The sequence below is a fragment of the Pteropus alecto genome, unplaced genomic scaffold, assembly GCF_000325575.1.
Source record: "Pteropus alecto unplaced genomic scaffold, ASM32557v1 scaffold42, whole genome shotgun sequence".
In the NCBI taxonomy this organism is placed as follows: Eukaryota; Metazoa; Chordata; class Mammalia; order Chiroptera; family Pteropodidae; genus Pteropus; species Pteropus alecto.
This window is the reverse complement of record NW_006434825.1, coordinates 7,512,722-7,536,028: the sequence shown is the minus strand read 5'-3', so window position 1 is coordinate 7,536,028 and position 23,307 is coordinate 7,512,722. Positions and strand designations below refer to the sequence as shown.

General features: G+C 36.4%; 1 protein-coding gene across 1 annotated transcript in view; it reads left to right on the top strand.

The window, feature by feature from the left end:
* The window catches only part of CDH8 (cadherin 8), a 300,666-nt gene that overhangs the window by 90,725 nt on the left and 186,634 nt on the right, over nt 1-23,307 (top strand). The window contains 1 exon segment of the mRNA XM_015587681.2: nt 1,589-1,883. Coding sequence (XP_015443167.2) covers nt 1,589-1,883 — 295 coding nt within the window.

Genomic DNA, 23,307 nt, shown 5'->3' with positions numbered 1-23,307 from the left:
GTTTGAATGGAAACTTCCATGAATGATATATTATTCAAATATTCTTTTTTTAATAAAAATGCTAATGGAAATATTAAAATGCACATAAATTAAAATGGTCATAAATTAGGATTAATATCACATTAATGAATTATAATCCCACATTCATTAAGATAAAGTGGCATTTCAATATTTGCTCTTGTTAATAAATTTAATACAATAAATGAAAGGGATACATTTGGAGATTCAATAAATATTTGATGTAATCTTATGCTTTAACTTTTTAAAATATTCAAAAGTAAAGTTGGAGATCTTGATGCATTTGAATTCTTTGTTGCTATTTTATGTCTTTTTTATAATCTTTTCTTTTCATTTATTGAAGCGCTAAATACAATTTGAATTGGCAAAGAGAACGATAGAACCTATTCTGAATAAAAGTGATCCCAAGAGAATACAATGTCTTTTGAGTTTTTAGGAGATTGTTTTTTTTTTTTTTTTTAAGAAACGAGTATTTGAAATCTCATGGTGCGATAAGTGGAACTATATTGGCATTTAAATAACTGAATTAAACTGAAAACATGTGCATGTAAGCCGTATTTTGCAACTATAATTCAATGAATTTTTCTTTTAAAAATGCAAACTAAAAATGTATTCTTGTTTTTTTTTTTTTAAAGAGGAGTCAACGTAGTATAAAAAGAAGCACCATGTATCAGAACACTCCTGTCTCCCTCTTGAGAGTAAACTGAAAATTTTAAAGCCAGGGACTGTTTCCCTTAGTATCTACCAAACCATTTCAGGCAGAGTCGGTGTTCCATAAATATTTGTAGCCATGACCTGAGAGGGATCTGGATTCTTGCTGCAAAGTTTTTATTTTTCAAAGGGGTCTCATTTCTAGAAACATGTCCTCATATTCTGGCCTCGGTGTTCTTTTTATAAAATGGGAATAATTTTCCTGGACCAGAAGAATTATATGAAACAAAGAAAAAAAAATCCTAGACAAACATAAGATTTTAATACATATCAGATTATTAGAATGTTTTTTGTTTTCATAAATAGAACAGGCAGATCTGAGATAAATTCTGAGTCTCCAATGCTTGATTCCAAAATATGAACCTTGGGGAGGTTATTATGTGCCTTGTCAAACTTCTTTTTTTACATGTTTTATATGAAATATCTCAACTATTGATTTTCTTTTGGTAAAAATGAAGAGAATTATATGAGAAATGATTCACATAGTTCTTGGCACACAAATAGTGATTCATAAAAGGTAGCTAATGATAACTTTAAATAAATATATTAATAAACTGAAAAGAATTTATACATTTTTATATTTTTCCCTGATCTTTTTATCATTCTAAATGTATGTCAGTTTATACTAAATAGGTCAGAGTTATTTTTTAACTGTTCAAACTTATCTGTATGAATTTCATTGGTTTTTTTTGATTGATATGCATACAATTGCATAGACTCTTTGTACAGCTGTTACTGTTAACAGAAATTATGAAGTTACAATTAATGTAAAAAGAACCAACTTGGTACTCAAACAGGAGGTAATTAAATTAACATTGCAAATTTTCCCATCACTAACCAATGTCACTTTTCATTTCAGCTGCACACAGACCTGGATCCTGGAAGCAAAAAAATTAAGTATATCTTATCAGGTGATGGAGCTGGGACAATCTTTCAAATAAATGATATAACAGGAGATATCCATGCTATAAAAAGACTTGACCGAGAGGAAAAGGCTGAGTACACCTTAACAGCTCAGGCAGTGGACTGGGAGACGAACAAGCCTCTTGAGCCTCCTTCTGAATTTATTATTAAAGTTCAAGACATCAATGACAATGCACCGGAGTTTCTTAATGGACCCTATCATGCTACCGTGCCAGAGATGTCCATTTTGGGTATGTATGCTTCCAGTTTCACAGAACTATTAAGAGTCATCTTTAAAATAGCTCCTGGCATCAGGGATAGTGTGTTGCTGACTAAAAGACATTTATTACCGTCTTATCTCTAATTTGCATTTCCAAATCCCCTTTTTTGGCCTCAGTTCTACAGCTCAATAGCTTCAGTCCCTCAGTAATAGGAACTGACGAAGCAGATTTATTAAAATATCTCTCTTTACACCACAGTACTTCAATAGGCTGAATTTGCATTCCTCTCATAGACTTGTAGTTGGAGTATTGTTACTGAGGCGGATTTATCAAGATTTGTTCCAACATGCCAGACTAATCCTATTGATATTTGCTTGATGTTTAATTATTTGTTTGTGTATATTCACATGCAGATGCAGTGCATAGAGAAATAGAGAACCATCTAGGTCTGTAGGCAGCCAGATATTGAAATGAGCTGGTGGTTTAAAAAATCACAGTCACCAGAGACTTTTGTGCTGTCACCATCTCGCCTTAAATAACTTTTTCTTTAGGAGCACTACGATTATCAATGGCCCACACTCACTTTTTCTGAGCCATTGAAGTGTCCATTATGTTTTACAGAGAAGAATATATTTCAAAACATGATTTTTTACTTTTTGCCCTCTTTTTTGAATCTGCTTACCTTTCCTCAAACTCTGGTCTTGATCCAGGAAACCCCTGATCCCAGACTTTAGACTATAAGAGATGGGGTTTTAGAGCTCTTCCTTATCTGACAGAATTCGTGGGCAGGTTCCAAAATTCAAAGCATAAAATTGCAAAAGTCATTGTTGTGTACGTAGTAATATGGACCCTACTTTGTTTTAAATTGCATTTAAAGCAACCTATAAGGATACATGCTATGTATATTTACATTTACATTGCATTATGTAGCTAATAATGTTTTCAAAATCATTTAGCATTTTCTTTACATGTGCGGCAAAATCACATAAATTCAAAGCAGGCGAACGTAAGGAGACAAATAAAAAACACAAGCAGAGATATAAATTGAAGGCCAGAATTAGCTAAATAGCCTAACTGCATTTGATCTCTTCTTCCTTACAATAAACCTTTGGTGGATCTGCCCAAGCAGCAGCCCATCAGAATTGATTTCAGGCCTTGATATCTTGCCCATGTATTTCTCCTGCCAAGACTTTGTATACTTTGTCTCTCTCTTGTGCAAGGAATTCTACTTCTGTTCCCCAACTCCCTTCTTATCAAAATCACATCACTCTGCTACAGCTGGCTGAAATGACACTATTTCTAGGGAACCATCTATGGCTTTCTAGCAGGAAGTTTTGTCTCGACCAATGCCTCAAAAAGAAACCCACAAACAAGCAAAAACATCTCCATGTGAGTCCTTCTTTTAGATTCTAACATGCGAACACAAACCAACTAATAAGCTGTAAGGTAATACTGATGCTGCTGGCCCAGGGTCCACATCTTGAAAAGCAAAGCACAAGATAACCTGACCCTTATTTGGAATTCCAAATAAAATTTGTAGAGTTCAATATCCTTGCTTGTTCTTTTTTTCCTCTCTTTTTCTTTTTTTCTTCTTGTTTGAGCAACTTATTGAGGGCAGAGAACTTGCCTCATTCAGATTTTCATCTAGATTAGAGTAATATGGTCTTAGAGGACGATTGGCACCTATAATAAATACAGACACTTTATTTTCATTGCTAACAAATGATGAACAGAGAAGTTGTTATTTTTGCCTTATTATTATGATTTCTACATCTTAACGGGCAAGTCTATATCTATTTATTGTAAATGTGTCAGAGGCTTCCATTTCTGTGTATATGAGTCATGTGCTTGATATATATTTTGAGAAAGACCCTCCCTTCCTTCGCCAAAGTTCTGCAGACTTCAAGGTCAGTTTCACCTAAGAAACTGATTTTGAAGCTATTATTAGCTACCTAATACAAAGTTAATGTAAATATACAATATATGAATTTTTTTTCTCTTGACGAGAGTGGAAACTAAAAGAAATAACCTACAGTAACATTTACATGGTTATTTTTTTTTAATGTTTTGTCTGTGACATCTCTTTCAAAAACTACATGAACTGTGCTGCAGGCAAAAGTGTGGGTTTGGAAGTTAGAGAATTTTGAATCCTAGTTCTATCCCTTATTATCCAGTTGACTGTGAATTCGGGGAGGTTAAATTATTGTTTATTTTCCTTAGCTACAATGCGAAGATAACAATTTTCATCTTGCTTTCATTGTGTGAGAATTCATGATAAAATATGAGGTTGAGGTATGCCATAAAGTAAATAAGAGTTCGATAATTGCTCGCTATGGATTTTAAAAAAATTGTTTCTGTTAATCTATTTCCCACCTTACCTTTGGACCTTTCCTTATATATTGATGTTATGTACTGGGTGTCTGGTTTCTATTTGACTCCAGCCTCTCTGGTTAAGGGAAGCAGAAGCGGCTGCATTATTTTATTGTCAAGTGTGAATTATTCCCTTCGTTTCTCATGAAGGTGAATATCAGGATGAAGGTCAGCTGCTATCTCCTTTCTCTCCCCATTACCACTGTTCTCTCTAGGCCTGTCTCTTCCCTCCCCTCCTTCCTTCTTTCATTTTTCTTCCTTTGCTGCTGCAGAAATGCCAGCACCTGCACCTGTACGCCCCGAGGAATGCCAGCAAGGACTGAGGGATTTCATTGTGCAGAAAGTGAAAAATAAAATTCTAATTGAGAAATTTACCAATATTAAATTTAAATGAATGTGATGTTCAAGAACTGTCTGCCAGTTGACAAGCTGTCAAGACAATACACACATATATATTTGCCCAAATGGCAGCCAAATTATTTTAGAAATATCTTATTTGGAAGCTGGAAATGCAGCTCTTTTATATTCTGTGAATTTCAGAACTTGATGTAAACTCACTTTTTTATAGCTATATTACATAAAGAGCAACATGCAAGCTTGTCTGATTTTTACTGTGGATACCAAACAAGCATTGTTGAAGTTGTAGTTGTTTTTTTCAGTGAAAATTTGCCTATATTTATCAATATCCATACTTTAAATAGATATTTTTAATGCTATCATATATTGAAGTGAGGCGTGTTTAACCCTGATTTTATGTCTATACCTGCATTTGGGTAAAATATTTTTTTTGAGTTTAAAATAGAATCTCAGATTATTTGGCTGCAAATTTGCCTTTGGCTTGCATAAAGGGTATAACCCATGTAAGCCTCACTTTATCTGTATTATGTGCACAATAATCCCTATCTAAAAAAGTATGTTTGGAAATATCCAATGATTATTTTTAAAGCATTTGGCATAGCATAGAGTCAGTGCCCAACAAGTTTATTTATAACTATCCATTTGTGAGTTATTTCTACTAGTATGGTTCAATAAATTGCCTGCATGATGTAAATTGCCTATATGATAGGAATACTCAACAAGCCTTAACTCTATGTTTCACAAATGTACATACTGAAATGAACCCTACTTTATTCAAAAGGACATACTAGTGAAGGTAGAAGTAAAGGAATGAGAAAGCCAAGTAGAATAGACCCTCTTTATCTGCAAGGAGTACATTCCAAGACCCCCATGGATGCCTCAAACTGCGGCTAATACTGAATCCTATATACACTATATGTTTTCCTAAACATACATAACTATGATAAAGTTTAATTTATAAATGTGGTACAGTAAGAGGTTAACAATAACAACAATAACTAATAATAAAATGGAATAATTCTAACGATATATTGTAATAAAAAATATGTGAATGTGGTCTGTCTTTCAAAATATCTGGAACTTTCCCTATAATATTTTCAGAATGCAGTTGACTCTGTGGGTATCTGAAACCATGAAAAGTGATACCACAGATAAAGGGGGACCACTGCAGTGCTTACGCTGATGGGCATTATTGCATTGTTGAGTGCAGCTATGTAAAACATGACAATGGAGATTTTCTTAGTTTCCTTTTAGATCCAGGGCTCCCTAATGATGATCAATATGTAACAAAAAGTTGCTGGATGCCAGAAGCTATGTTAAATGCTTCTGATATCCACAACCATCCTGCAACATTAGTACCGCTATTAACTTCCCTCCTCATTATTTTAAATCAGAAAAACAGGGCAGATAATAGCTAATCCAAATCCAGATAGTAAGTGGAGGAGCTATAGATTTTAAATCCAGACATCTGACTCTACCCATGGGTTAACCAGTCTGCTCTACTAACCTTTGATGATGTCTCTAGGGAATTTTGTTTATATGAGTGCCATGATTCTGCAGCATAGTTATAATAGTTAATGTTTTTCCCAGGTGGAAGAGCTCTCGAGGTCAGTATACTTTGCAAATTAAATTGGACAAGGAGAAGTTTGGGTGAAATGTTACACAATTTTCAAGACAGGAATATAAGCACTTTAAAAATATAAGGCCAATATATCACATAGGAATTCAAATAACAATACAATTAATTAAGATCTGTGTGGAGAATGGCTGGGGTTGAAGCGCTGTTAATATAGTAAAGACTACAGAGAATAACTAGGATTGACTCTCGATTTCCTGATGGGGGATGCGAAAGGAGAATGCACACTCCACCAAAAAGTATTAATGGAAAGATCAGAAAGAGGTCAAGGGATGACTTAGAAAAAAAAATATTTTTAAAAGGCATGTCTCATTTCTTTCCAAAGGCTTGTAACTGAAGTGGTGTTGGAAGTCAGTATACCATATGCAAGTGAACTCCCTCTACTTAAACAGCAACTTGGCCAAAAAGGAAAATGTTAGAATTTGAAAATAATTTCAGTCTCTTGAAAATTATTTTCTTTCTGTCAACTCCTCTTATCATTTATGACTTTCCTTTGTAAATATGTTCTTTTACGGTAAACATCTTTAAACACTCTTTTGGAGGAAGGCCTATATTCAATACATTCTATTTCTTTTCTTAATTTGGAATAAATTTAATCTTAAAGAAATGTTGGAAATGTAGTCCAAATCCATCTTCCTGAGCCATCTGAGAGGGAGTTGCAGACATGATGCCTTGTCAGTCACCATGAGATGCCTCAGTAAGGCCTCACCTGAGTGTTTCTTTACACAAGCATACTACAAGCATTGAAATTAGGAAATGAATATGGCTAGACCATTACTCTTGAATTCACAGACCTCAGCCATAGAGTTCCTTAGCCTCAGCATAGAGTTCACCGCTATACCTCCAAATCTAAAGCAACACCACATTGTTAGTTATAAATTTTTGCCTTTCTCTAACAGGAAGAAACTTGAGATTCTTTATCCTCAAGATATTTATTGTTTGAATTGTCCATCATACCTGGTAGTGATTGCCGTTTGTCCTTCTGCTCATCCCCAAACTCCCCCACACAAATGTTCACCTAGTCTTCGACTTTTCCCTCCACCTTCCTGCCCTTACACTGATTCCTACCTTGCCCAGACACACCTAATGGCTTTTGGAATGAACTGTTCAGGCAGCAGGCAAACAGTCAGGCATAGAGGCAGGAAACTATATTATACTCTCTGCTTTTATGGTTCTTTATATCTAAATCATTTCTTACTATAAAATAGACCTCTGGCACCTTCCAATCTGTATTCAAAATAGGTCTAGTCAAGTTTAATGGATAAACACTGAATTTAAGAAAGTGAAATGCTTTTCATACTTTAGTCTTTAAAGTATTAATGTGTCATAATTCAGTAATAAATTCAATTCCTGGACCCAGCTTCCATGTGGTGTGTGTGTGTGTGTGTGTGTGTGTGTGTGTGTGTGTGTGTGGTGTGAGGTGGAGCTTCCCACACAACATCAAGCAATTCTTGGTCACCATCAAAGTCTTACGATTCAACTCAATGGTGACGCTATGTACTCAGAGATAGCATCATATTCCACAGGCTGCAGCAGTCCTCCCAGACTGCATACCCATCCCGCCTCTACTTCAGAGGCCATTCGCAAGTCCAGGTTGTCACCTGTGCTTCTGCCCAACAAGATATAAATCAGAGGTACCCCATGATGCTCTCTCCTTGGGGTCGATTAATTTGCTTGAATGGCTCCTAGAACTCAGAGAAACATGGTACTTACTAAATCATTGGTCTATTATAAAAGGGTATAATTTAGGAACAGCCAGATGGAAAAAAACGCATAGGGCAAGGGACATGAGAAGGGGCACAGAGCTTCCACGTCCTCTCCAGGCATGCCACTCTCCCCCATATCTCTAAGTGTTCAACAACCTGGAAGTTTTCAGAACCTGTCCTTTTGAGGTTTTATGGAGGTTTCATTACATAGTTATGAACTATTAAATGAATAGCCACTGGCAATTGATTCAACCCTCCAGCTCCTCTCCCCTCCCTGGAAATCAGGGGATGGATCTGAAAGTTCCAATTTTCTAACCAAGTGGTTCGTTCCTATTGGCATGCAGCCCCCGCCCTTGGTGGGGTGGGATTTAATCACTTAGGATTCCAAGGAGGTTGGGGGCTGTGAGTCAGGAACTGTGGATAAACACCAAATATACCTGAGAAATATATTTCAGTCATCTGCATGACAAAAAATATATATAATTCTTATAAATCACAATATTGTAAATCAATTCATATTATATGCCCTTTTGGCAATTCAGACTTTTTGTATGATCTTAGAAATTATCTTTTTAGAAGTATCTTGCAGCATTACAAAATTTTACACTGCTAAAGCTTTACAGACACTTGTCTAACAAAAAGAGATTTTTGGTTCTATCCAAGGCCACATGGTAATTTAGCATGCAGTTAAATAATGAAATCTGTATTTTCTAAGGAGTGAATTGAAAATTATGATGGCTATAGCTTACATGGATGAGCTTGTTATTCTTGTCACTGCCTGCTACATATTTTAGTCCTATATAAAGAAGATTCCCAAAGTAATAATTAAGGAGATTCATTTTCACATTCTTTTTTTTTATTATTAAAGAAACAATTTATGTCACATAACCTTAAAAGATCGAAGAATGTTCATACTGACAAACTATCTTGAATCTAACATGCTTCTTATAATTTAGAGGTCATGGCTTACTTTCTGTCTTTCAGCGAGATTTTAAAAGGAGTTGGCAACATTTCTTTATTTTAAAGGAGAGATTCAAAGTGAGAAAAGGGAAAAAAATATATCTTGATGGGTTTGATTATATTTCTGTGTGTTATTTGATTCACAGTGACGAACAAAATTGAAATTCTTTAGGAAAACATGGGAGGGAAATCACAAGGATGGAAATAAACATTCTCCAAAGAAATCCAGCTGTTCTACCTGACATGAATTCCTGTAACAGCTGTGGTTCCAAAACTCTAAAATGGGGTGAAGATTGTGTAGTTTCTGTTCTGCATGAAAAAACTAACCCTCCAGTAGGAATATTTAGACAGTTGGTAGAATAGCCAAATCTTTTGTTGTATCTTATAATGAAAGTGAAACAGTGGTTTCTGATTTGTGTATTTCGGTGGTTGTCAAAGGTCTCTCTAAATAGTCTATAGCTTAGAAATTACTGGAGTGTTCAAATGGGAAAGTTATTGATAGTTAACTGTGAGATGTACCTAAAATGAATCGGTCTTCCAAGAGGCATTATGTTGTTTCTACATTGTGACTAAGAACGAGTTTGGTGTGTAAGGATGGAAATATAAATAAGGTTTATTTCAATGCTTTCTGAGGAAATTTCTTTTTTCAAAATTTGCTTTAATGCCTACTCTTCAGTATTCCTTAAATTATAAGATGCTATTTTATTAATCAGTTAATTGATAATAATATAATTAATCAATCATATTGTCCCTAATGAAATTCTATTTTAAAGACCTTACATTGGTCAACTCATGGTCTCTTTAATCTGGCCTCTTTAATCTTAAGGTTATTTGATCTAAATATCACCCCATAAAAATATACTAACACAGGTAGGATAGCTTAGGAAATTTGTTATAAATTGTATATGTACATTTTTTAGAAGTTCAGCTTTCAGCCACCTTGAATAGAGTTAAAATTCTAGAACTATTCATTATAGGGCTGGCTCAGGAGCCTCAGACTAATCCCTGCTTTGAGATATCATTACCAACATAAATAAATTACGTGTTTTCAGTGGTCTTTTCTTGTAGATTTGGTCTTTGAGCTAAGGACTTTCAATTCAGAAGCTGAAATATTTGAATTCTTTCTAGAAGATGAATTCTCGATCACTAGCCAATAAAAATTCTCCAGAATGGTATAAATCAACAGAAAACATGATGAAATAACTCATTTGATTTTGCAAGTTATAATACTGGCATCATTTCAATCTATATAATAGAATATTACAGAAAAAAATATTTCGATAAGTTATTCGAACCTATTGAAAACACATTTAACAGTCTCTGCCCCTGACCCCACCCCCACAAGTATACAAAATCACTCCTTTTGGAATAGAACCTGTTGCTTTTGTTTAAATTAGAAACCTGTATTTTCCATTCATGGGGTATCTCATAATTTGAATTGGAAATAGAGCTGACCAAATGGAGGGAAGAATTAGTGATATCGAAGTCAGAGGATTAAAATTAAAGCATTCTCTTAACATATAATAATATCCAAGTGAAGAGGCAACATTGATTATATATCTCAGCTTATGCCTTTAAAACAGGTCAATCCATCAATATACCAATTAAACAATGGTTTCCAGGTTAATTCACAACAGGAGTTAATGCTGAAGTTCTGTTTTTTTTTTCTCTTTTTAATTTTTCCTCCACTGTATCGCTATGCTTGCTTATTAGAATTAAACTCAGTTTAACTAAATATCAGTTTGATTATAAATTTTGTTATCCTAGTGTTATCTCTTTAAGTTCTTCATAAATATGCCTTCTACTCATTCACATTTTAACTCTTCGTATTTCTGGATATATTGATTAACTTCTCCGATTATTACATCTCACTTCCCTGTACTCAGAGACATGTCTTATGGCCAACATTTCATCGCAACCTTTCATCCAGGCCTACCCTGAACCCTTCTGAGGAAACTAAGACACCTATTGCTTTCTGCTCAAATAATCTTCTGGTATTTGAAATGCTGAAAACTATTCTCATATCTGTAAATCTGCCCTTATCATAAAGGAAATCAAAACGCCCAAGAAAACTTTGTATTGTAGATGGAAAATTGAGAAACGAAGGAGGGATTCTACCCAGACAACTTCACGATCCTGTTCTCTTCTTGCCTTTTTGCTCTCAGATGAGAATTGATCTTTTAGGATTCAATGTGTTTATTAATCCTAAAGGCAAAGAGCAAATCGTCCTTAAACTATTCAAGCTATACTTGTGTGAATTTGCGTCTGTGAATTTGCGTCGACACTCACAGTGTTAGAACTTTTTGTTTTGTTTTATTATATAGCCATCCCAGGAAATCATGAATTAGAAGAAGCTGGAGAGTAAAAGCTCATAGAGTTCAGCTTTTTCCCACATTCACCTGTCAGAAAAATGAAACAACCACATGTCAGGGCAGGTCTAAAACAGGCATTTGTGAAATTCTGAAGTCTTGGCTGAAAATGAATGTGAGACACCTTTGTCAATATATTTTTGATGTATGGCACGCTCCTTTCAAAACCTTGCCTCTCAGAACTGGTAGGGGTTCCTAGAATGTCTATGTATGTATTATTATTTGAAAATTTTTAATATTTGTGCATTATGAACTTAATCATTATACTTCCTAGATTCACTTGACTTTAGAAATGCCATTTGATTTTTAGGTCCAAGTGCTCTTATTTTTTGGTTGTTTTGGAATCGCAGTTTTATGAGATATGTGCTCCTTTTTCTCCTTATTCTCCTTACCAATACCTTCACATAGAGAAAAATATGATGAAATTTACATGGCAAAACACCTATATGCAAAGATGAGCACATAGATCAATAGGTTAAAAATGATAGAAAAGATATGCAAGCTGTTAAAAGAACTAACAGATAAAGATGTGAATGTCGTCCTATGGAGAAAATAGATGAAATGTGTGTGTGTATATTTGATATAGAATTAGATATACTAAAAAAAAAACAAAACTAATTACATTATGAGGTTGTAGACGAGAACATATGGGTTGTCTCAGACACATCTCCCATACTAAGAGAACAAGGCTTCATTCCTTGTGTCTGTACTTGTAGAGTTTAATGTCAGTAAAATCATGTTTGTGACACTGTCGAAGATGATTTTATTCATTTTCATTTTGTCAGGAATGCTGACACCAAACACTCTTTTCTTTATAACCATGTCAGACTTTTCAGATTTCATCATTATCCGCCAATTATGAATCTTGGCAAACCACAAGAATGGTTTGAGTTCAAGAAATACAGTGGGGGAGGGGAGAATTCATCAAATAAAGTTCTTTGAAATAGGTGTTGAAATGTCTATCTGTATTTCTTCTGAAATCCAAAGCAATGTTTTTTCACTTAAGGCTAGGATAATGAATAATTATTTTATTGCTACATAGAAATTAATATTTAACAAATGGTAACTTTATGCCAAACACTATCCATGTACATTCATTTAATCCTAAGAGAAACCTTATGAAGTAAATTTTATTCCTCTCATTTTTAAAAAGAGAAAACTGAGGCACACAACCATAACATAGCTTCCTCAAGGTTATATTGTCAGTAAAAATGAGAGCTCCCCATCAGACAAGGAGAACCACTGATGGTCTAGAGAATAAGGGAATTATTACAGGGATTCGAGCATCAGCAGCTAAGGAGCGGAGAGAGAAATCTGTGCAAAGCTGTTTTCTCTGCCGTGAGTGATAGGAGGGAAAGCCGGAAGTAAAGTGGAAGAGATCAGGAATACACCAGAATCCAAGAGGACAAATTGTAGCCTCTGTCTGGCTCTCCCATCTCAGTTCTCCATGAGGTAGATAACCTGCAGAAGATGGTGCCTTTGTCACAGGGCTGCACATGCAGCTGACCCAGGGCTTGGAGAATCTAAAGTACAGATCCTACAGTTGCTGAAGGAGCTGGGATCTTGGATTCTGCTCCGGACCAACATGATGAGCTTGGAAATCTGTTGAATTCAGCATGAGCTGCCCCAGTACCTGATCCCCTATGCTGACTTCTCATTTGCCTTCTCCACTTCTGCCTTTAAAAAATCTCATGCCAAACCTGACTGGGTCAATATGCCATCCCTTGGTATTTGTGGCAGATTGGATCTAGGACCCCCCATGGAGAACAAAATCTGTGGATGCTCAAGTTTCTTAGTCGGCCCTCTGTAATCACGTGTTCTGCATTCGTGAATTCAACCTACAGTGATCCTGGGATGTGAAGCCCAAAGATATAGAAGGCCGACTGTATAGGGAAGAGAATTCTGGACATATAATCTCAGGTTAGCTAATCTGATAGAGAACAAAGTCATGGCAGATACTATTGAGCTTCTGCCATACACTAGGTACTATGTAAAACACTATAAATTTTTAGAAGGGTCCATTATGTGTCGAGTTTTATTGCTTCATATTATATATTACATGAGAATCATATGTTATATGCAGGTCAAGTATTATCACATTGTTACTGTAAAAAAAGTGAATAGAATAGAGTTTTGTTATGGGTTGAATCGCGTTCCCCCAAATTTACATGTTGAAGCTCTAACCCCCGGACTTCAGACTGAGGTGATATTTGAAGGTAGTGCTTTTAAAGTTGTAATTAAGGTTAAATGAGGACATATGGACAGTCCCTAATTCACTCTGATTGGTGCCCTTGCAAGATAAGGGAATTTGAATGCACAGAGAGACACTAGGGACACATATGAACAAAGGGACTATATGAAGAAGCAGCAAGAGAACGGCCATCTGCAGTCAAGGAGGGAGGCCTGAGGAGAAATCAATCCTGCCAGCACTTTGATCTTGGACTTCCAGCCTCCAGAACTGTGAGAAAATAAGTTTCTGTTGTATAAACCACCCAACCGGTGGTATTTTGTTATGGCAACCGTAGCAAACTAGTACAGTTTGCATGGCCAAATTTACTTAATTGGGATGTCCTAGAGTGGGAATCCAAAACCAGAGAGTTATCGCATCAAGTACCAGTGTTCTTTCTCCTCTGACTGCTGTGTCTCTGTGTCAGCCTCGGGGTGGAGAGTGGCATCCCCGCCTACGTGCAGAGTTAACATCTGTCCCCAGCTATGAAATTTTTTTTTCGTGAAATTGGACGTGCAAGTGTGTGGAATCTCGTTTTTTAAACACATGCTTTATTTTTAGCATAGTTCTACATTTATGGGAAAGTTGTAAAATTGCAGAGAGTTATCATACACCTCACACTGATACTCCACTATTACTAACATCTTCTATTAGTAGTGGACACTGGTTAAGATTAATGAACCAATATTGACACAGCCTTTTTACAGTTGTGATGAGTGCCGGTCAACTATTTTTGTACAATTTCCCTCATTTTAGATTTGTCTAATGCTTTTTTCTCATAACGAGATTGAGGTCATGTGTTTGGGGAGGAAGACCCCAGAGGTAAAAGTGCCATTTTTATTTCACTATATCAGGTACATACTATTAATAGGATTTATGCCTTGGTGTTAAACTTGATCACCTGGCTGAGGTATTGTTTGCCAGGCTTTTCTACCATAAAGTTACTATTCCTCCCCTTTCCAGACTATGTAGCACATACCATGTGCAGCATGGACTTGAAGAATGTGGAGTTAATCTCTTCATCCACTGCATAATTAACTACATTACTCATGTATTTAACTAACTTCCTTCCTTCCTTCCTTCCTTCCTTCCTTCCTTCCTTCCTTCCTTCCTTCCTTCTTTCCTTCCTCCCTTCCTTCCTTCCTCCCTTCCTTCCTTCTTTCCTCTCATTTTATTAACATGTACTCAGAATTATTTATTTCATACCTCGGGTTATGATTCAAGACAACTTTATTTTCTTGCTCAATTTCTTTTTCAGCATTACCATTAGGAGATCTTTTAGTTGCCTCCTGTGTCTCTTTGACATGTCTATTATTTTTTTTGGGGGGGGGCGGTTAGCACTTTATTACTTTCCTGCATTGCATGATGCTCTATGTTCTTCTTGTATATTTATTGCCTTGATTCTAGAATTAGCCATTTCTTCAAGGAGTTCTGGTTCCTTTTATTGGGGTGTTAGAAACCAAGATCTGAGTGTTAACTGTACTTGTTGTTACTGGGTTGTCTTTGCTCCTAGGCCCTCTCAGCTGACACAGGGAGAATAAATATATGTGAGTATACTTGTCTATATATATGATTGTATATATATATGTGTGTGTGTGTGTGTGTATTTAAAAATGTATACACACACATTGATGTCTGCTCCTGTTACCTCCACCCCCTTTGGTAAGTTTAAAAACTACATTTGTAATATAGTTATATTATTTTGTCAGAGTTTGCATTCCATCCTAGAAAACCACAGTATCCTAATTTTTCAAAATTTGCACATATTAAGAATCACTCATTGTGCTGTGAATTTCTAATGACAAGTACATTGTGCCATGTGTCCATCATTACAAAATTATAGTTTCACTGCCTTTGAGAAAAGTCCCTTGAGTGTTCTCTATTAATCTTCCTTTTTCCCTGAGCTCCCAGCAACCACTGATCTGTTTACTGACTCAGTAATTTTGTCTTTTCTAAAATGCCATATAAATGGAATGATATAGTATATATAGACCTTTCACTTAGTTATATGCATTTAAAATTTGTCCATGTTTTTGTCCGGCTTGGTAGTTCACTCCTTTTAACCACTAAATAATATTCCACCATATGGATTACCACGGGTTTTTTTTTAATTCATTCACCTATTGAAGGATATTTTGATTGCACCCCGTTTTGTGCGATTATAAATAAAACTGTTGTGAACACGGTATATAGGTTTTTGTTTAGAAGTAAGTTTTTATTTCAGTTTGGTGAATAGCTAGGAGTGTGACTGTTATATGGTAAGATTGTATTGTTTTGTAAGAAATTTTAATGGGTTAATCTGACCACAAAGCCCTATCAATAGTCTATAAAATAACTGTAAAGATATCTCTTGTTAAGCAAAACAATGAAAGAAACCTTAGAATAGAAAGAGTCAATATCGAGATGAACAGAAGTACTTGAATGGGTTCCAAAGATCTAAGTAAGAACTATCTTAAAATGTTAACAGATCTCAGTGCCTTTGAGAAATGCTACTCAAGAGGACTTTTTTTTTTTTCCCTTCTGGTTAAAAATGGGTCCTCTCGTCTCTATGCCTTGATAGTGAACACTGTTCACCAACTTGCTATTTCTAATGTTACTCTGCTTTGTCAAGGTTTGAGCGGAAAAAAGGAATTAACACAGGAATGAGTATTTCGTAGTCTACAACCATCTCTGGAGAATCTACCTCTTTCAAGGCTGCAGTGAATACCTGCTGAGTGTCTAACTCATAGTGCGTTTATTCTCTAGTGACTATCCATCTTCCCATTGACAGTATAGATAACCATCAGCCTGTGTATACAAGATTGCTTCTGTTCTGGAACACAAATAGACCTTTGACCAGATTTTGTTCGATTAGTCTTAATCCCAGGTGTTTGCCATGAGGACTGAGGTTTTTGAAATATTATCTTTCTAAGGAGCTCAGCATAAAAATATGTGAACTTAGGTTGACATCAGAGAAACATCGTCTTTTCATGATAACTATTAGAGAAACAAAGAAAAGCTGTACTTTTCACGAAAAGGAGAGGAGGTGAAATAGGAAATGTAGAGAAGAAAAAACGAGAGATTGTGAGACTTCTTGTTGGATTTCTCAGTCTCTGGTTCTAGAAATAAACTGAGTCTCGGACAGTTCTCATCTCTGGCTCTCATGATATTTCCATCTATCCATACATGACAACACAAAAAGGGGAGGGACATAATGTGTTTCTTAAAAGCAAAAAATTTGATATTGGGAGTGATGGTGAAAAGGAATTATTCAAAAGAAATTCGGTCTATTAGAAAGTGGATATAAAAGCATCTTTCTTGCTAGCTATGTAAACAGTATATAAAGATGATAAATATTTATGCCCACTCAAACACTGTGCGATTTCTCTTTGTATGGACCCAGGCAATCACTCGTATATTTTTTTTTGTGAAAGAGTTTGGCTCTTCAGGGCAAGGCATAGCCTATGGGTATTAGTAAAATGCAGTGTATATCTTCATGATATGATAAAATTGTCATATCATATCTCTTTATCTGCCATTGACTATTACTCACATGAAAGCAATGAGCTACATTTATTTCCTGGGAAAGTGAGGACCAAAGTGGGGTGTAGAATACCCCTTCTACCAGGCTTATGAAAGGATCATGCATCTCTTTGAAATGGGAGAGAAAGAAAAAATGAGAAAAGAACTATTCTCAGTGCAATATGAAAAAGGACCCCTCGTGCTGCAAGCAATGTCACTCTTCCATCCATTTATATTCACAGATCCTATTAATGGATGTCAGATAACCTACAGTCTTCTGTGCTTTGATCTTTTTAAAATTACTATTAAAGAAAAACTAGATGATCAAGGCTGAAAACAAAGGGCAACATTCATTCCTGAGCATGTCTCTATTGTGCTTTTTCTCACCTTGACAGAATCATCTGAATGATGATAATCACCCCAGGATTTTTTTTTTTTTTTGGTATTGCTATTCCTGTGTAATTATTAGGGCTGCTGATACCATTAGGTGACAATGAAGTAATATCAAACAATTCCCACATATTTATGTATATGTAACAAGTTACAATGTCAAAATTAAATGAAAGGAGAGGCGCCAGTATCCATCTTAAGAGCTGTTCTCACGTCTCACAGGTCTAACAAACTGGGCGAGTGCACAGTGAGGGCCTTTTCGGGGGACCGACAGCACGGGGAGGAAGACTGTGGGATGTGAATCCACATTGTCTCCATTGTCTGGTTTAGCACTAAGGGCATCGGTAAGGTAGAGTTTTCATAAGCACAGACAGCAATTCATGTTCCCGTTCAGGCTTTTCTACATTTTTTCTTTTCCTTGCCTCCCCCCACGTACTTATTTTTAAATTACGCATTGACGTGTAATACCCAAACAGTAAGATGTACATATTATGAGAGCACAAGCTCACATGTTGAAAAGACTTGTGTAACCAGCACCCAAATAAAAAAAAAAATCAGATTAGTGCCAGCCCTGCAAAATTTATTCTTGTGCCTTCTTCCTGTCACTATTCCCTTAGAGCAACCAATATCCTCACTTCTTAAAAGCATAGGTCAGTTTGGGCTGCTTTATGCAAGTAGACTTGTGTACAACATTTGCTTTTGTGTCTACTTTCTTCTCTCAATACCCCCAAAAGCCTGAAACCAGGTCTACCAAATTTATTAGATATGTGAATAAATCAGTGAATATGTTGATTTTTATATTCATTTACCTGTTGAGTCCTCTTTTCATTTCCCCTCTTCTTTATCCTGGCTCTGGAAGGTGACATTGATAATAGATACGTTATTTTGGTTAGCCGTTCACTGCGTACTTAGCTCAAGGCAGCTAAGTGGGAACTTGCATGTCAAGGCCAAGTTTGTGTTTCAAGCCTATCGCCAGCATCATCTCTTAGTCCTGCCAGTGGTAAACATACACCAGTGGGACCCTGAAGAGATCTCTAATTTGCCTCAAATATATTTTACCTTTTTCCTAACAGGAATTTATTAAAACTACAGTCATTTCAAAGAAAACAAAAATACTGGTTTGCCTCTCCATTATCCTTCCTTCCTTCCTTCCTTCCTCCCTCCCTCCCTCGCTTCCTCGCTTCTTCCCTTCCTTCCTTCCTTCCTTCCTTCCTTCCTTCCTTCCTTCCTTATTTTTTGTTTCAACCCCCATTTCTCTGCTTTCTCCGATATTACCACAAAATATATTTAACATTTATTGAGCAGCTGCATTTGCAGACAGTAAACTCACAGAGATAAAAGCCGTGTTTGCAAATAGAAAGACTTAGTGGTTGAGTTTATTCTCTGGAGTCAGCAGGCCTTGTTGCAAACCCTGGCTAATTTTCTTAGAGCACTAAACCCACCTTTATGCCTTTGTGATTCACCTGCAGATATTCGTCCAGTATCAAATATAAGCCATTAACCTACATGAAACATGTCACGTTAGAGAAAACTTTATAATTTTATTTACATAAATTGTCATTAGAAAGGAAATTTTATTTCACTACTAGTATCACTTGCTATAAATATATCAATTTTAGATAAATATAATATTGGATAAATATAATGAAATATCTTCATATTAAGTAAATATATAATGTAAGATATTTATAAATATATAAGTAATTAACTTTGGTACAGACACCGTTGCCTACCAAAGACTTTTATCCTAAAACCTGCTTATTCCTTGCTATATAAATTTGACGCTGGCAAATATCAGAAAGGTGTTCAACACATACTAGCATAAAACTGAGGAATTGTCTTCAGAATAATCAGAATGGTTAAAAGGAGAGTTTGATGGATTTACATCTGTCACTAAGGATTTGAAATAAATTAATGCTGATTCCTTGTGTACCTAGAGTGCCCTGTCGGAATGCTTGTCATATTTTGGAGAGCAACAAGTTATGCAAAGCACATGTTCATGTTTTGGTATCTGCCGAGCAAGAACACATACGGTAAATGTTCTCTCTTAACTGTGGCAGGGAGGGTAGCCTGCCTCCTTGAGGCTTGTCACAGATGCGGAAAGACTGGCATAGCAGAAACCATGATTACCCAGGTGGCCTGAGGATGCCTGGAGATACCACCAGGAGCTTCGGTTGCTGACCATTTGCATGGCAGACACATAATAATAAATATTTGCTGAATGGATGAAGAAGAAATCATGTGTCCTCATAACTCAGAGGACTTACAGCTGTTTCTTAACATCTTTGGAACTCATGAGCAATAGGGACGTAGTATATCGATTGCTCAAAAGCCATGTGAGTAGGGCAAAGGCCATGTTAGCAGGACTGCATGGGCTCTACTTAATAGCTAAAAGATTGATTACAGCAAAATGGAAAACATTTGTCTCTCCGTTCCTAGGCTGAAGAAATCTGGTATACATAAGCCATTGATATCGTAATAAAATGAGCAAACAGGTGGATCAATTTAAAGGTGTGTGATTGTTTCAATATTGGATGGGAGCATTTATATTATATCCATCAAGTAAAACCAATTAGATCACAAGATATTTCAACATGCCAAGCTTAGAGTGAGTTATTGCTGTGCTATAAGCAATGGCATAAAGACAGTTTTGAAGAACGCTTATTCCAGCCTCAGAGACAGGAGTCATGGTGGGTTTTGAAGGGGCATTCTACCATATTAGACGTGACCTTTGCTTTGAACATAAAATATATTCCTGATTAATTCTAAGATTTTGCCTGACTTTTTAGATATATTTGTAGCTCTTTAATTCTGCAAAACTTCTCTTACTATAGAAGTCTAGTTTGTGGGGCGGGGCGGCGGGGTGGCATGTTGGTTTCGGATATGTGGGATCCAAGGTAAGGCTTTGGACCGTGTGAAATACATAAACATGCTTTCTTGTGTCTGCCCGAATGCTTTCTTGAAATGTTCAAAGGTAAAGCCTTGGGCTTTGAAGCTAGACTATGTTTGAGTCATGGATCTTCTCCTAACTCCTTGGTGACTATGAGAAGGAAAAATACTTCCCTGAATCTAAGAGTTTTTGTCTTTAAAAGGGTATTTAAAAAGGAAAATTATATGAAAGAGTAAAATACTCTGCTCGACATGCAGTATTTCGATAAATGTCATTTGGGGCCAGGCTCTGAGGCATTGTTCTGTGCTACGAAATTCACTCTGACTAAGTCACCGTGCTGCTTCTGAAGTCTCTGAACATCGATGTACATAAATTTGGGTCTTCTCTACTGTTTTTATTTAAGGATAATTTTCAGAATTAAGCTAGTTAGTCTGTTCAAAACAAATAATCGTTATTCCACTGCCTTCACTGCAGACAATATCCTTATACTTTGTTTCTGTGACCCCTCCTTCTCTTTTATTATTTGTTAAATTCACCCTCCAAAATTATTACCTTGTTTTTGACCTTTCCTCTAAGTTCTAGGCCAATAATGCAAACTGCCCTTGTGCCATGTATACGTGATATTGAGGAAACTTTGTAACAACCAGCAGATTTAAAACTGAGTGTAGTCATTGTTTGCTATGTGACAGTATTACCACAAGCATCACCGTTTTTAACACCATGCTTTCACTATCTCGTAGTTCGTCTGGGTCAGGATCCATTCGAGAGGTCTGTAGTCCTCTGCACTAGCATCCCACAAGGCTGCAATCACAGGGCCAGCCAGGACCGGGCTGAGGTCTCATCCGAATCTTGACTGGGCGAGAGTCCAGATCCAAGGTCTCATGGTTGCCGGCAGCATGAAAATTCAGATCCTCGAGAGTTTTAAGTTCTTTGCTGCCTATGTCGGGTGCCCACCCTCCACTCCTTGCTGCGTGGGGTTTCCAGATGGCAACTCGGAACATGGCAGCTGGCTTCTTCTCAGCCAGCAAGAAAGTCTCTGACATGACAAACATTACAATCTCATGTAAAATCGTCATGTCCACACAACAACATACAACCTATCATCTGCTGTATTTTACTGGTTAGAAGCAAGTCACAGGTCATATTTATTATTGATCTTCTCCTTTCTTGTTCTGCAGTAGCACAAATATTTATTTCCAAAACATGGTTATGAGCATGGCTTTCCCTTGTTGCATACCCTTGAGTGCCTTCTCATTGCTCTTAGAAATGCATGTAGATGGATTTGAATCATTTTATAAAAACTAAAGATTACCTTCTACTTTTTTTTCCCCCCAGCTGCTATGTCTTCTCTTACCATTCTAATCCAAGAAATTATTATATTTCACTTGGATCTCTACCTAGCCTCCGTACTGGTCATCTACATTCAGTAGTCTACACATTCTAATGCATTCTCCAATTGCATTCCCTGTTCTAATGCATTCTCTGATTATGACATGTTCCTGAATACTGAGCTTCAGTGTTTCTCCATTGCTTTTTAGACATAGTTCAAAATTTATAACATGGCTGATAATGCTCTGCACAATTTAACCATGTCAACATCCCCATGTAGTCAAGTTGTATACGCTGCTTCACAGACCTGCTCTTTGTTCCTCATGTGAGAAGGCCTCAGACTCTCCATACATTCCACTGATTTTGCCTAGAAGGTTCTAACCCCTATTCATTTTTCCAGTCTCAGATTATTATCCCTTCCTCCACATCTGTTAGAGATTTCATCTCATTCTTTTTCTTCATACAAATTGTAATTGATTAATCAATTACTTGTGTAGTTATCCGTGATTGGCTGTAAGCCCCTTGAAGGTCTTCCAGTGCCTGTCACAGAGCCAAACGCAGAGCAGGTATTTCAGAAAATATGTGTTAAAAAAACAAACCATAAAAACAAAAAAGGAAGGTAGGACTAAGATAATGAGTAGTGTTCTTTAAAGGTTTCAGTTGCAGTTAGAGAAACAGACAAAAGACCTTTCTGCAAAGAGGTTAGGTGTGTAGGACGGTTGCTTTCTCATGATCTGTGGTCCTGAAAGGTCAAGTGGGAGAGACTGGGAGAGGTTCAGCAATGACTGGGGCACAGAACAGTTTGTGAAAATGATAAAAAGTAGCTAGTGCACAGATGGCATCCGAGAGATCCAGTGGTGAAGAAAACTTCCATGTCTCACAGAAACATGAGACATTTCGGCGTTGAAATGTTATCAGGTTCCGTATTGCCTCTCGGGGTGACAAGGCAGCTGATTCTGAAATGTGACAGAGGGGATTTCTTTTAAATGACATGGTGTCTTCAGTCTTCCTACATGAATCAGGCTGATGTACAAATGAGGGAAGTGCTTTCAAATGAAGCAGAAAATGTTCATGACCTTCCATCATTTGTTTTTCTTTTGCTACTCAAGTTTCTCTCTCCTAGTTAGAACAAATCCATCTTAAACAATATTTTTTCCCTTGACAATTCAGTATAAATGAAGTTGATTTATTTATTTTTATGTTATAGTTTTTGGTGTCATCAGAGCTAAGAACATTATGGAAAGACAGGCAATGATGATTTAGCTGTCGATGCTTTACTTTTGAGGAAACTCATCTGTGTAGGATTTGAACAACGAAATATGAGACTCACTAGATTATCTTTTATTTTTCAGTGGCTTTAGAAACTTAGGCAAGACATGGGGGTGAATACATTAATCTTATTCAGTTCTAAGGGATCAAAATCTTCTGGTCGCAAGACATGGGGGTGAATACATTAATCTTATTCAGTCTAAGGGATCAAAATCTTCTGGTCATAACTTAGATAGCTTGTTATAAAATAGGATTTAATGCATAACATGAGATGCTAAGTGGGGATTCCAGTGGGGCAGCAGAGACCACGTGGATGGACTCCGGACAGTAAATCCTGGATGATGGAGGTCACTCATTAAACATGCACATTTGGGTGCATTGTTTCTCTTCTCTATACATCCAACTTCTTTTCTTTCTTTTTAATGATATTCTTTTACTGTTGTATAGGGA